The 13132-nt window shown below is 49.9% G+C and overlaps 1 protein-coding gene across 5 annotated transcripts in view; it reads right to left on the bottom strand.

Annotated features, from left to right (window-relative positions):
• The window catches only part of DNAH9 (dynein axonemal heavy chain 9), a 149585-nt gene that overhangs the window by 51826 nt on the left and 84627 nt on the right, over window positions 1-13132 (bottom strand). For 4 of the 5 annotated variants that reach the window (XM_032129150.1, XM_032129151.1, XM_032129153.1 and 1 more), the window contains 6 exons: window positions 12458-12580; window positions 10825-11029; window positions 6914-7078; window positions 4618-4758; window positions 2511-2681; window positions 1386-1508 (listed from right to left, as the gene is read on the bottom strand). In XM_032129150.1, the coding sequence (XP_031985041.1) occupies window positions 1386-1508; window positions 2511-2681; window positions 4618-4758; window positions 6914-7078; window positions 10825-11029; window positions 12458-12580 (928 nt within the window). Of the gene's footprint in view, window positions 1-1385; window positions 1509-2510; window positions 2682-4617; window positions 4759-6913; window positions 7079-10824; window positions 11030-12457; window positions 12581-13132 lie in introns of those variants that run through there. The other variant, XM_032129152.1, reaches the window with a different exon arrangement.

Genomic DNA, 13132 nt, shown 5'->3' with positions numbered 1-13132 from the left:
AGGAAGGTCATGTTCCAGAGGAAGCTTAAAGGAGTGAAGTCAGAAGCAGCTTTACAAGGCAGGATGCTCCCAGGCCGTGCAGAATGAGAACCCAGAGAACTGAAATGCACATTTCAGCCCACATTTCCCCAGGCTGAACACGGGCAGGGACAGAGCAGAGCTGAGAAAAGCTGTGATGTCAAGCAGCGATGGGGATGTACATCTACAACCCATACAGACTGCACAGCCCAAAGACAAAATCTGCTGTTACAAAGCAGGTGTTCCGTGGGCTTGATGGCTGAGCCCTCCTGATTGTGTGTGTTGACCCTCAGGGTCCATTTAATTTGTCTTCAATTAAGGGACAAAATTAAAGCTGCTGCTGCTATCTGAACAGCCAAGTGCCACCACTGAACAAAAGATGATTAAGGAAAAGGTGTAGGGGTTTTTTTAATTCCTTCATTATTATGGGAATAGACCTTTTAGGGGCTGAACAGAGCTGGTTCAGTGAGAGGTTCCATTGCTTGACATCACAGGCTGATGAAGTGGTAATTTCTTCACAGATGTCTTCGGCCTGGATGAAGATTTTCTGTCTGGTCCCTCTTCAGGAACCAGATACATTCTCCATTCAGCAGGGGGAAGGGAAAGAAAGGGAAAGCCCAAAGCCCCAGGTGAAAATTTGAGAACTATCCCAATGAAACTGGGAAGTCCTCACTCCTTACTTCACAGCACCAGGAAAAGGTCCCACAGAGGCAACATGCTGTAAACAAAACTGATTCTTACATCACCACAGGTGCCAGAGACTGACCAGCACCACAGTCAGACAAGGGACACAATTCCAGCTCCAGCAAGGTGTGAATGAACAGGTCAAGGTGGAGAGTATTTGGACCCTTTTCAGAAACCAAATCCCACCCTGCTGGATCAGGTCCAGACCCAGCACAATTCACATTTGTTGACAAAGAGGAGCAAATATGGGATAACTGTCATTTTTCTCGGATGCTCTTCCTCCCCTCTCACTCCAAACACGTGGCAGGTGCCAGACCTGCCCATTCCCACGACAGTATTTCCCTGCAGGCCTGGCAGCTGTCATAGTTCCAACCCCAGCACATCCCTGCAGAAATTCACACTTCTTCCCAAATAATGGGGCATCTCCATGTCCTTTACAAACCATAACCACAAACCCCTGAGGGTATTCTCGGTCTAGTCTAACAGGGAGAAGGCTAAATCTCAGAGGGAAGAACCATCTTCTTGGGGATACCCAGGAAGAGCCCTCAAAATCAGGACCTGCAGAACTCTCCATGTCTGCAGCCTTTTGGTTCACCAGAATTTTGTTCACCAAATGCCACAAGGATCCACCTGAAGGGCTTTTAGAGGAGATAAGGGGAGCTGATTTCCCATGGATCAGGTACCTTGATTCCTCCCCAGGAGTGGTCAGACAGGAACTCCACAGGGCTCGTGACTCCGGGCTGTGCTGGGTATCTGAGCAGGAAATCCAGTTCTGCCGGGTTGATTTCTTTATTCATCAGAAGTATCTGCAATTCCAAACAAACGAGATATCCTAGAGCAGCCAGGATCCAGAGCAGCAACAAACTCCAGCAGATTCATTATCATCAACGTGCTCGAAAAATGTGTGACTAAAACATACAGGGTGCCCCATGTTGGAGGGGTGTGACGGACACACCATGTAGGTGCTCTGGGTGTCCCAAAAGAGGAGCAAGAATGAGTGTGGAGATTGGCAACAGAACAGGAAGAAAGTTGGGAAAACCATGTGGTAAAGGCTGAGATCCAGGTGGGTAGAGAGCAGCCTGAAGGGAAGGCCCTGGCTGCAGAGCCAGATTGGACACTTAAAATTACACAAACACAGTGGACATGGTACAGCAGCTCTGCAGTGAGCACTTCTTTATGTTAAATGCAAGAAGCCTTCCAGGCCAGTTTGCTTTGCCAGTATTTCCAGGTCCTGCAAGCAGGAATTACTCTCTCACATAACCTTTGTCAGTGAAATTCAAAGCCAACACGGCATCTGTGCCTGTTATTGGCAGGAATAAATCCTGCAAGGAGCAGCTGAGGGAGCTAGGAAAGGGGCTGAGCCTGGAGCAAAGGAGGCTCAGGGGGGACCTTGTGGCTCTGCACAAGTCCCTGACAGGAGGGGGCAGCCGGGGGGGTCGGGCTCTGCTCGCAGGGAACAGGGACAGGAGGAGAGGGAACGGCCTCAGGCTGGGCCAGGGCAGGCTCAGGGTGGACAGCAGCAGGAATTTCCCCATGGAAAGGGAGCTCAGGCCTTGGCAGGGGCTGCCCAGGGAGCTTTGGAGTGCCCATCCCTGGAGGTGTCCCAGGAAGGGCTGGAGGTGGCACTCAGTGCTCTGGGCTGGGGACAAGGTGGGGATCAGGTTGGACTCGATGGTCTGGGAGGGCTTTTCCAGCCCAAATGATTCTGTGATTCCAAGAGAGGCAGAGAAAACAATCAAGCCCCCAGCCCCTGTACGGGCTGCTGTGGCACTGAACCCTGGCACACAGCTGGTGTGTGGTGCTGGTACCTGGAAGGTGAGCTGGGCACTGAAGGTCAGTTTGTCCCTCTCGAAGAGCCCCCGTGCCGTGTACTGGAACACGGAGAAGGTGATGCTGTCAGTGAGGCTCAGCACCCGCCCCGCCAGGCTCTCAGCAGGAGCTGCCCTCTCCAGGGCCTTCTGGAACACCACGTGGAATGCCTGGCAGGGCAGAGGAGAACAGGGCTTGGGAGATGCCCTTTGCACACCCCTGGGTGCCCCTGAGGTGTCACAGTGGTGCCAGCTCAGGTGCTGCATCACAGGGAGCACACAGAGACCAGCCCTGGCTCTGCTTGGGGCTGCTCCTCAGGGACACAGAGCCTGGCAGTGGTGACATCCCCTGGGACACTGCGCTGCCCAGGGCTGAGGAGGCAGCACAGGGGGGCACAGGGAACTCAGACACAAGGACACAGGAAATATTTCTGTGCTCAGTGTGCTGCCACTGAGACACAGGCCTCAAATGCTGAAATTCTCTGCAAATGCTGAGCCAGCAGAGAGAGGGGTTCCCAGAGGACACGCAGACTCCAGAATGGTTTCCATGGGAAAAAGACTCCAACACAAGCTCATCAGTCCTACCCCCTGCCAGGGACACCTTCCACTATCCCAGGCTGCTCCAAGCCCCATCCAGCCTGGCCTTGGACACTGCCAGGGATCCAGGGGCAGCCACACCAATAATAATAATAATAATAGCAATAATAACAACAATAATAATAATAATAATAATAGCAATAATAACAACAACAACAATAATAATAGCAATAATAATAACAACAACAATAATAATAATAATAATAATAATAATAATAAGAGTAGTAGTAGTAATTTATTTTTTTAAGTCCCATGAGTGTCTTACTGTCTGGATCCAGCAAAGGACTGGCTGAGGAGGGCAGGGAGCAGTGGTAGTGAGCTGAAGCAGCCAGTGAAGTCCCCTCAAGGGTGGGTGTCTGCATCGAGAACAACCCTCTTATATAAGAGATTAAGGATTATTGCAACAACATTTCTGATCCAAATGAGAAAAGACAAAACAACTTTCAGAGTTGTCCAAATTAAAAGAATGAGCAAATTATCAAATGTAACTGGAAAAAGAAAATTAACAAGAAAATAAAAGCCAAGTCCTGTGTAGCAGTGCAAAGGCTCCGTGTGCTGGGCCCAGCTGAAGGAAATAACCAGGCCAATACACAGTGATGGCACCAACTGGACAAGGCATGACCGTGTTGGCAGCCTTATTTTTAGGGTTCTACAAAGGAAAAATGATGCCTCAACAAATTAAAGTAACACTGATACCTAATGCATTATTAAATAATTGCAGAATGCATTTTCCTGCTTAATGTTTCTTTAAATTGTGTTAAAACATGCGGCAGAGCAGCACATAAATCTTTGTGTTCTAATTTGTAATGGGCTCCCAGCTGTGTGGCAAGTATTCTAAAATCATCCCTGTGCATCTTTACACAATGCTTTATGATCTGTCATCAAAATTTATTAGATAAAAACATTTCACCCAATAATTTTCTATGTATTTATACACGCTGCTCATGTTCACTGGAAAATGTAAAACAAACGAACTATGGGAGACACAGATTAAAGGTGAAACCTCAGGAACCCCTGTATCTGTTATGTATGTGTAAGGGAGGAATCTTTCAAAAGGCACAAAAGGAATTCTGTACATTTTTCTGATAAAATTACTCCAACAAACGAATCGTGGATATCAAAAGGAAAAGCTTCTTTGTGGATGAGCCTCAACATTTTGTAGTCTCTCCTCAATTCCTTTTTCCAGGGCACTTGTCAAGGTAAGAAATCGTTTGGAAGAAGTTGTAGAGCAGGATGCTCATTTAACCCTCCATGCCCCAAAATACCTTCCTTATATGACAAAAAAAACCCCGTTTCCCATTGAATAAAATATTAAAGCTGTAGCTTTTTCCAGACAGGACTTGGAGCAACCTGGGAGAGTGCAAGGTGTCCCTGCCCATGGCAGAGGTGGGATGGGCTTTAAGGCCCCTTCCAACTCAAACCTTGTGTAATTCTGTGACCCTGTGGCTCTGTAATTCTGATTTTATGAACCCCACAAAGAGGGAGCAGTGCCCCCCTGGAGGGCAGGTACCTTCAGGGAGAACTGGTACATGGGGTGGATGGCATGCAGCTCGTTCATGGTGAAGTAGAGCAGGGAGGCGCGGCAGGCCGCGGGCCTGTAGTGCTCTCTGGCCTCGTTAATCCTGGCTTCTGTCGCCTTAAACTCCTGCACCTGGAGAGAAACACGGAGCAGAACTCCTGTCAGAACCCCCCTGTGCAGCGGGTGCAGCCCAGGGAGGGGGGACATCGGCCACAAAGGCAGCAGGGCAACCCACGAGTGCCCGCCACGGGACCAGCCTCTGCCAGGCTGGAGCTGCCCTCCCCAGCATCCTCCCCCTCTGGAACCTTCCATCTAACTGCATTTTCCACCCAGTTGCCCAATCCTTCGTTTTCCTGAGCCCCCTCCAGACTTCTCCCTAGGATCCCTGCTCTTTGCTAACTGGAATTGGTTTTCTCATCAATGAGTTTCTCGTGCTAATTGCCCCCCTCCTGTGCAGGTCATTAACAACCCTGGGTAGAGCAGCCCCAGTGCTGCTCTCAGGCAGCTTCCCCAGGGCTGAGAGCTGCTAATTTATAACAGCTCTTTGCTGCCTTTCCTCAGCAGCCCCAAACTCTCCCACCTCGCTGCTCAGGGCTCTGCAGCTGCTGTGGGGGATATGTGAAAATCTTCTTGGCAGATACAGCACCCCATCATCACCTCGGTCCTGTTCGTTCTTTCATTCCACCTCAGCAGCATGAAGTGACATCCCTGAGCATCCTGGGGTTTATTTTAGTCCCTGGCTGCAGACAGACACGTCTTACAGCATGGCCAGGAGCTGCTGAGACAGTGCTGACCCACCCAGCTCAGCCAGCCATGCAATGGGATCATAAAATCCCAGAATGATTTGGGTTGGAAGGGACCCTAAAGTTCTTCTCATTCCACTCAGCGACACCTTCCACTACCCCAGGCTGCTCCAAGCCCCATCCATCCTGGCCTTGGGCACTGCCAGGGATCCAGGGGCAGCCACAGCTTCTCTGGGCACCCTGTGCCAGGGCCTCCCCACACTCACAGCCAGGAATTTCTTCCTAACATCTCATCTAAATCTGCCCATTTTCATCTTGAAGCCATCCCCCTTGTCCTATCACTGCAAGAAGTCCCTCTCCAGCCCTTCCTAAGCTTTCTGTGGCAGAACCAGCCAGCACAGCATCACACAGCCCCTGCTGAAACTCAGAGCCAGAGGTGGGGCAGACAGATGCTCTTCATCTGTAGAGCAGGGAGGACTTCCATAGGAAGGAAAATGTTGGCTGAACACCTTTCTTTGAGTAGACAGACCAAAAACAGAGTGAGGCTTGACTTGAACCTCTAACAGGGCTCTTCCACAGCCTTCCAGGTGGGAACAAACTCATAAAATCCAGGTGCAAACTCTAAAATTCATCCCCTGTTGGCACTGCTGGTTTAGAAGGTGAAGCACTTCAAAACCACCTACTTCAAGGGGGAGATGCCAAGCTTTCCACGTCAAAAACTCCCTTCAACACCCCCTCTGGGGGTTCAAGCAACCCCTCCCCAGGCAGCTGAATGCACCTGATGCACCACAAATGGAAAATAATTCCGATTTTTAACGTGGAGGGAGGAGCACTCAGTTTCTTGGTCACTGGCTGGGAAGTGAGAGGCAGTTCCAGCCCCAGCCAGGCACAACATGGGCCAGTGGCTGGGGAAGGGCAACTGCAGGCTCTGGAGATGGGGGCACTGCAGAGGGGAGCAGCTGAACGGCCACACCGGGGTCCTGGGTCAATCCTGGCATGGGAACCACCCTTCCCAAGTGCCCTCAGTGGCAAGGAAAAACCTCTGTGCATTCGCCTAAGCCCATGTAAGGACAGCTGGGCAGGTGACAGTGCTCACCCAGCTCCTACAAATGCTGATTTATACTCTGAGGAATGGAAGGGTATGAAATACCTGCGTTATTGCAGATTTACTCGAGATCACACACTCACCGGATTCCAGTCCCTGGTCAGTACTAAAATCCAGCCTAACTGAGGCAGTGTGATGTACCCAGGATCATGCTGGAACAGTTTAAAGCTGCCTTGATACAGTGTGTAAATTTTATTGTCTTTATATCAGGCACCAATGTTTTCTCTTGGTCTTAAATAGGTCATTTAACACAAAAAAAGCTCCAAAGAACTAAATGGCCTGGAGCTCTCCAGAATGGAGAGCATTTACAAATTGTACCAATTCCTATTCTCTGCTGAGCAGACAGAGCAGACATGGGCAGAGCAGAGGTTATATTCCACCCAGAAATCCTTAAAGGATCACAGACATGCTTTTCTCCAGGCTGTCACCGTCTTTGTACCTTCTCCACAATCTCTGCAGCTGTCCTTTTAGTGGTCTCCAGGTTCTCCACCAGTGCTGTGTCTCCCAGGAAATTACCAGATGCTGATGACAGCCGAGAGAGCAAGTTGTCCTCTAATGTTTTCAAGGTGATCTTGAACTCATTCTGCTGCTTTGTGAGATCTGACTGCAAGTAATAAATTCAGAAAGTTTTAGCCACAAAGGATGTGGTAAAATAAGGATTAATCACCTTCACATGGGAACAGGCTTCCCACGGACAACTTCCATAGTCCTGTAGTGCTTATTCCTGCTCTCTGCAACTCCTGGGAAAGGACAGAGTTCTGGAATCTGGGATCACTCCTTATCCACCAAGCTATCAGCTCAGAGAAACCTGGAGCAGCACAGAAAGCACCAGGAGAACGGAGTCCTTTTGCTAGGAATGCAGGAAAATGCTGGAAATGAATCAGGAAGAAAAGTCCTTTATCCCCATCTCAGACACACATCCTGTATCTTTGTACCTCATTTCTTGGGGTCACATCAGCCTGGAGAGTCCCTGCTGCTCCTCACCCCTCCTGCTGAACCCTCTGCTCGTGCCACTCCACACCACACCAGTCACACCAGCAACGGGGGCCACGGGGTTAAAACCTGACAGCAAAACCAGCAGCAAAGTCCCTCAGATCCCAAGGTGAGCACGAGGAGATCTCAGGCTCAGAACTGCGGGCAAAGCCATGGCTTCTCCTGTCCTGCTCCCATTTGTATCCTGGCCTCCAGGTCCCACTGGGACCAGTGGCTTACTGGGCTAAAGCTGGACCTGCACAAAGCCCCCCTGCCAAAGGCTCTGCAAACTCAGCACACAGATGGGCGAGGAGGTTCAGGCCGGTACAACCATCCTGTGCCACGGGCAGATTTCTGAATTACAGAGCAAATCTGTGTCTGAAGTGCCCTCTCCATTCTCTGCAGGCACTGGTCCCACCTCCCTCTCCCCTGCAGAAGCACCAGTCATTAACTCTGTTCATGGTGCAAACAAAGGCTCTCATCTGGCTCCTTTCTGAACTGCTCCTCCACGACAGGCTTCCTGCCCTGAAATGTGATTGCCCTATTCTGTGTGTTTGCTCAGAGAAAACTCCTGGCTCTCTCTGGGTTTATTGTGGCATTCCACAATATGTCCCTATTGCGAACACCTATTTTTAGCGTTCTCACAGAAAATACCCTGTGGGAAAGCTCTGATTGGGATGCTGGTCTAAGCCTGGTGAAGTCAGTGCTGTGGGAAACACTGCTGGGTGACAGTTTAAACCCTCAGACTGTGCTGAAGTGACACAAGCCAAGAAACTCAAGGATCTTGCAGGAGAGTGTTTTATAGCTCTGCAAAACCCAGCAGCTGTGTGAAACACCTGACGTGGGGCATGTGGAACTGAGACAAGTCCTGGGCAGCTGGCACATGACAGACTCGGTGCCATGAGCCACGGGATCTAATGCTCCAAAGAGAGTTTTGGGAAAACCATGTCCCTCTGTAGGGTCTGGAGAAGCCCCAGGAAGGAGAAATGTGCCTGTGCCTCTCCCAATCCCACCATGCAGAAGTGAGCCCATAGGATTTGCCCTGTTCTCAGAGATTTCCCAGCAGGTTAAGGGATTCTTTCATTAATAACTCATCTTCCAGTATATGGGCTGGAATTCCGTGCACACCCTCATTGCAAGTTAACAGCAGCTCTGCTGAGCAGGCACTGGAGTGCGTCTGCTTCGGTATTTCAGCTGGAAAGGGCTGTTTTAAAGGCCTCTTCTCCGGGCTTTACACACAGGAATTTGCTCCTGGTGGTGCTGAATATTTCACAAGTCCTGAACCAGAAAACTAACGTGGCTAATTGTGTGCATTCCTGTCATTCGAGCATAGAATGCCTGGAAAAATGACATTTTGCAGCTCTTTTTGCAGCCCATGGACTGTGAGCCCTGGAGTTATTAATGAGGAGGGGGTGGATTTTTGTTCCAATTGCCTGTAAGCCCCACGCAGGGTCTGGGAGCACCCTCAGAAGCCCAGACTGGGTGCCCCCAGCCCCTGTGGGTGCTGCAGCCTCATCCTGCTGTGGTTTGCAGCACAGTGAGGTCATCATTCCTTATTTCTGCAGTGCAGCTCATTAGCTGGTATTTCACAGCTGATGTATGGAAGTGCTGCTCCTGGCAAACAGGTTACTCCCAGAGCCTTCCAAACTTCATTCCATGGGCAAAACAAGTTCACCAGGACTCCAAGCCACCTCTGCAGGATTCACTTCCAGAGCCTTCCAAGCTCAGCCACAGCAGCCACTTCTCCTTTTCCCTTCTGCTGGTTTTGTTGTGTTATTTATTTGATTAGGTTATTAGCAATAAATTCTGGGCTCCACACACAAGGTGTGCTTTGAGCTCAGCAACCTTTGTGCAGTGCTTTAGGAATCATCTCCATCGCCCTCAAACCAGAGCTCTGAACCTTCCCTGGCCACCAAACACCTGTCCCTTCAGTCCCACGGTGGAGAGGAAGGACTAACACAGACCTGGAGAGGTGACCTCTCCTTTGGGGAATCCAGGATTCCAGCCCAGGCCTCCAAGGAGCTCCCCAGTGAGCAGACCCAGCCCTGGGGGCAGAAGGTGCTGAGCCCCTGGCCAGCCCCTGGTCACACGTGGCACTGCCATCCCTCGCTGTGCCCAAGGAGACACAGCTCTGCTTTTAGGGCAGCAGGGAACAGGTTTTAGGACTGTTCCCCATCCAGCAGAACATCTGGAATACCAGGCTGCTTTTCTCCTCCCCGGGGCAGCAGGGCTGCAGCAGGATGGAATTGGGTGAGAAGGAGAGGAGAGCTGCTGGCTCTGGTGTTACCTTGCTGTGGTGCTAGAGAGAAAGAATTCAATATTCTTCAAGGTAAGGAAAATGCCATCCCCCAGGAATTGTGCTGGGGGGACTGAGCAGGGCTTTGTGTCCCTCGTGGCCCCAGCACAGCACCCTGGCTCACACATTAAATCAGCTCATTGTGCATTTTTGATGGCATCTTTTGGCTCATTAGCACATGAGCCTCGATGCATCATTAAGGCTGCCCAGCTCAGGTACTTCAGAACCTCATTAAATGGAAAGGTTATTAAAGAACTGGCCTGGCCTGACTGAACATGTGCAGTAAATTTATTCCCACTCTCAGAAAATTTTTAGTATTATACGTATTTGTTGCATTGTTAAAGGTGTCATCAGAAGGGAGGGTTTTCTTTAGAAAATTATCTTGAAATTGAAGCCATACTTACTAAGAGAGAGAGAAAATATTTTGGCCTGTTACAAAGAAGTGGGAGGAAGAAGCAGAAGAGAAAATTATCATTACCAGCCTCACAATATTTATGGAGAGAATCCTTTACCATAAATGCCAAAAATTAAGTGAGATTAATGCTGCCTTCAAAATTAAATCTGTGAAGTCCAGAAAAACAATGGTGGTGAGAACCTCAGCTTTCAGTCACAACAGGAGGAGGAAAATAAAGAGAATTTTGGGGAGAAAAGCCTTGAAAATGCAGTACCAGGGTTCTCGAAATACCGAGAAAAGAGAAGGCTGAAGGAAAAAAAAAAACCCTCAATGTTTCTCATAAAGGGAAAATCTGATTTTGTGATGAGCTCGGCAATCTCTGCAAGCTGGCATGAGAAATGCTGTTTGTCCTAAAAGATAAAAATAAAAACAAAAACAAAACAAAACAAAACAAAATAAAAATAAAAATAAAAACAAAAAATAAAAATAAAAATAAAAATAAATGATGTTTCATGCTAATGATGATTGGAACACTTGCTCCCAGTGTAAACTCTCAGGTGCTGATCTTCAGCTCCTGCAGGTCAGGCCTCTTGATGTAGGACGAACAACAACAGTAATAATAATAATAATAATAATAATAATAATGCTGATTTCTACTTGCTCCCAGTGACAATTCCCAGGTGCTGACCTTCAGCTCCTCCAGGTCAGGCCTCTCCACGCTCACCACGGCCGCCAGCAGCTGCTCCTCGAGGCCGTCGCGGGTGACGGAGAAGTTGATGAGGGTGCACTGTGCCTGCAGCTCGGGCTGGAAGTGGGGGTTTGCCAGCTTGGTGTGCAGGATGAGGCGGAAGGAAGGGTGCAAGGCACACTCCTTGTGCCCAAGTTTAATGTACCTGGAATTTCAGCAAAAGGAGCATCAGCCAGGAGCGTGTGCCAGGAGCCGTCACCGCAGGACAGGGTGGGTCTCAGTCAGGTACTCGGCACTCCTCACAGAAATTATTATTTAAGCAAAGTGTTTCATCCTGGACACACTGGAATCATTTCTGATTTCGGGTAAAAAGCCCAGAGAGTCTCCCCTGAATTTTGGATCCTGTTTAAGGAGGCTCAGATTTTCCAGCAGCAGCACAACCAGTCCAACCATGAACTCTCCTGGCTTTGGACAGAGGCTGAATTCTGCCTAGAATGGAGTTCCAGGGAGGAAAAGCCTCTCAGCATAGAGCTTTTCATTAGTCACTGTTGTGGGAACGGTGAGGTTCTCAAGGGAATTTGAATACACTTCCCAGTCCAACATCACTCACTGGGTGCCCTCCTGGCCCCCTCGATTGCTTTCAGAGCTGTAAACCCCCCAGTGCAGGCAGCTCACAGCAGCACCAGAGACCCTGCCAGACCCCACAGCGAAATCATTCCCACTCTGGGACTGGCAGCATCTGCCTGGAGTCTGGGCTTAGGGCCTGGAGACACAAAACTCAGGAACTTCCTTTGTGATTTATGACTTATTTTCCCTTTGTTAGGAAAGACATGATCTCACAGGGAGTTTTGAGATGCACAGCCCCAAAAGGGGCTGCCTGAGTGTTCCACTGGAGGGGGGCTCAGGATTGCTCCCTCTCTGCTTCATCCCCCTTCCCAACATTCTCCAAACATTTCAGTCCTGCACTGGGACCAATCCTGCCCCTCCATCCTGCAGCCAAACCCCTGCTCAGCCACCCTTCCTGGGATGTTCTCCCCTGAGCCCTTTGCAGACAGCTTGCCTTGCCCACCAATTTACAGCACCCTGGGATGTTTCAGGCGAGCAAGGAAATAATCCTTAAAGAACTTAAGGAAGAAGAGCTCCCTGGCTGCCTCTCTTGCTGACCTCCTCTTGGCTGGAGGTGACCAGCAGCTGCCATGAGAGCTTGACCTCATTAAGAAACACTTGATATCCTTGATGCTGAAACTGGTAGCTGCATTTCTAAACGCTGTGCAGTGTTTGCTAAAATTCAAGGCTACTTTTACTTCACAACAGCAGCAGCTATTTTGGTAATAATTCAGTGTCAGAACAGCCAATTACAGACCCCGAGGTCAGTGTACAATGGGAGAATTACAGGTCTCTCTTTTATATGAGGTTTGAATGATGCTGTGAAATGGAATGAGAAATCCAGGTTGATTTCCAGGCCATCCTGTGGCTGAATTACCTGTGATTGCCTGATTTAAAACGCCCTCACTGCTGAAGGCAGGATGTTGATGCTGCTGGGTGGGAACACCCATGGTCTGAGGGCAGGAACAGAGAGCACAACAGCCCCCAGCCCCCACCCACACGTGTCCCCAAGCCCCCCCAAGCTCACCTGCCTTTCTTGATTGTTTCTCGCCCCAGTAACGGCCCCAGCACTGGATCCACAGATTCCTCCAGGTTCTCAATCAAAACCAGCTCTCCAGCAGCCAGGGCTTGTTCCAGTGTGTCCAGATACCTGTGGGAAACAGCACAGAGCAGCAGAGCAGGCTGTGACACTGTCAGTGAGGAGGGGACAGAGGGGACCCTCACTGCGGTGGCAGCTACAGGCAGGTGCCAGCATTTGGAGACAGGAAGAGGGCTAAGGTGGTGTCAGTGCCAGGTGCAGAAAGTGTCACTGGCAGAGTCCTGGCTGTCCAACAGAGAGAATGAGGCTGAAGACCTTCCAAGGGCAAGCAGTGACCACCGAGTCTGTCCCAGAAGAGTCTGGGCAGCCGTGAGCAAAAGCTGTCACAGCCTGGAGTTATTTTCAGCACGTACTTTGTTTCCCACAGAACCCACTGGTGAAGTTCATCGTGCATAAAAGCAAGGACAAAGAGCAGCTTTCAGCTCCATTGTGCCCAGGGTTTAGGGTCATGCTTAGGACAACCTTCCCCATGAGGAAATGGAACCCTTTGCCCAGTGCCTAGCTGTGAAATGGGGATTTCTGCTTTGGGATGCAAGGGCAGGTGCCTGTGTGGTGTCCTTCAGGGCTGCTCTGCTCTTCACACAATCCCTCTGCCAAGAGGGG

Source organism: Corvus moneduloides, chromosome 19, assembly GCF_009650955.1.
Source record: "Corvus moneduloides isolate bCorMon1 chromosome 19, bCorMon1.pri, whole genome shotgun sequence".
Taxonomy (NCBI): domain Eukaryota; kingdom Metazoa; phylum Chordata; class Aves; order Passeriformes; family Corvidae; genus Corvus; species Corvus moneduloides.
Note: the sequence above shows the minus strand (reverse complement) of the source record. Positions and strands in the feature narration are given on the sequence as shown.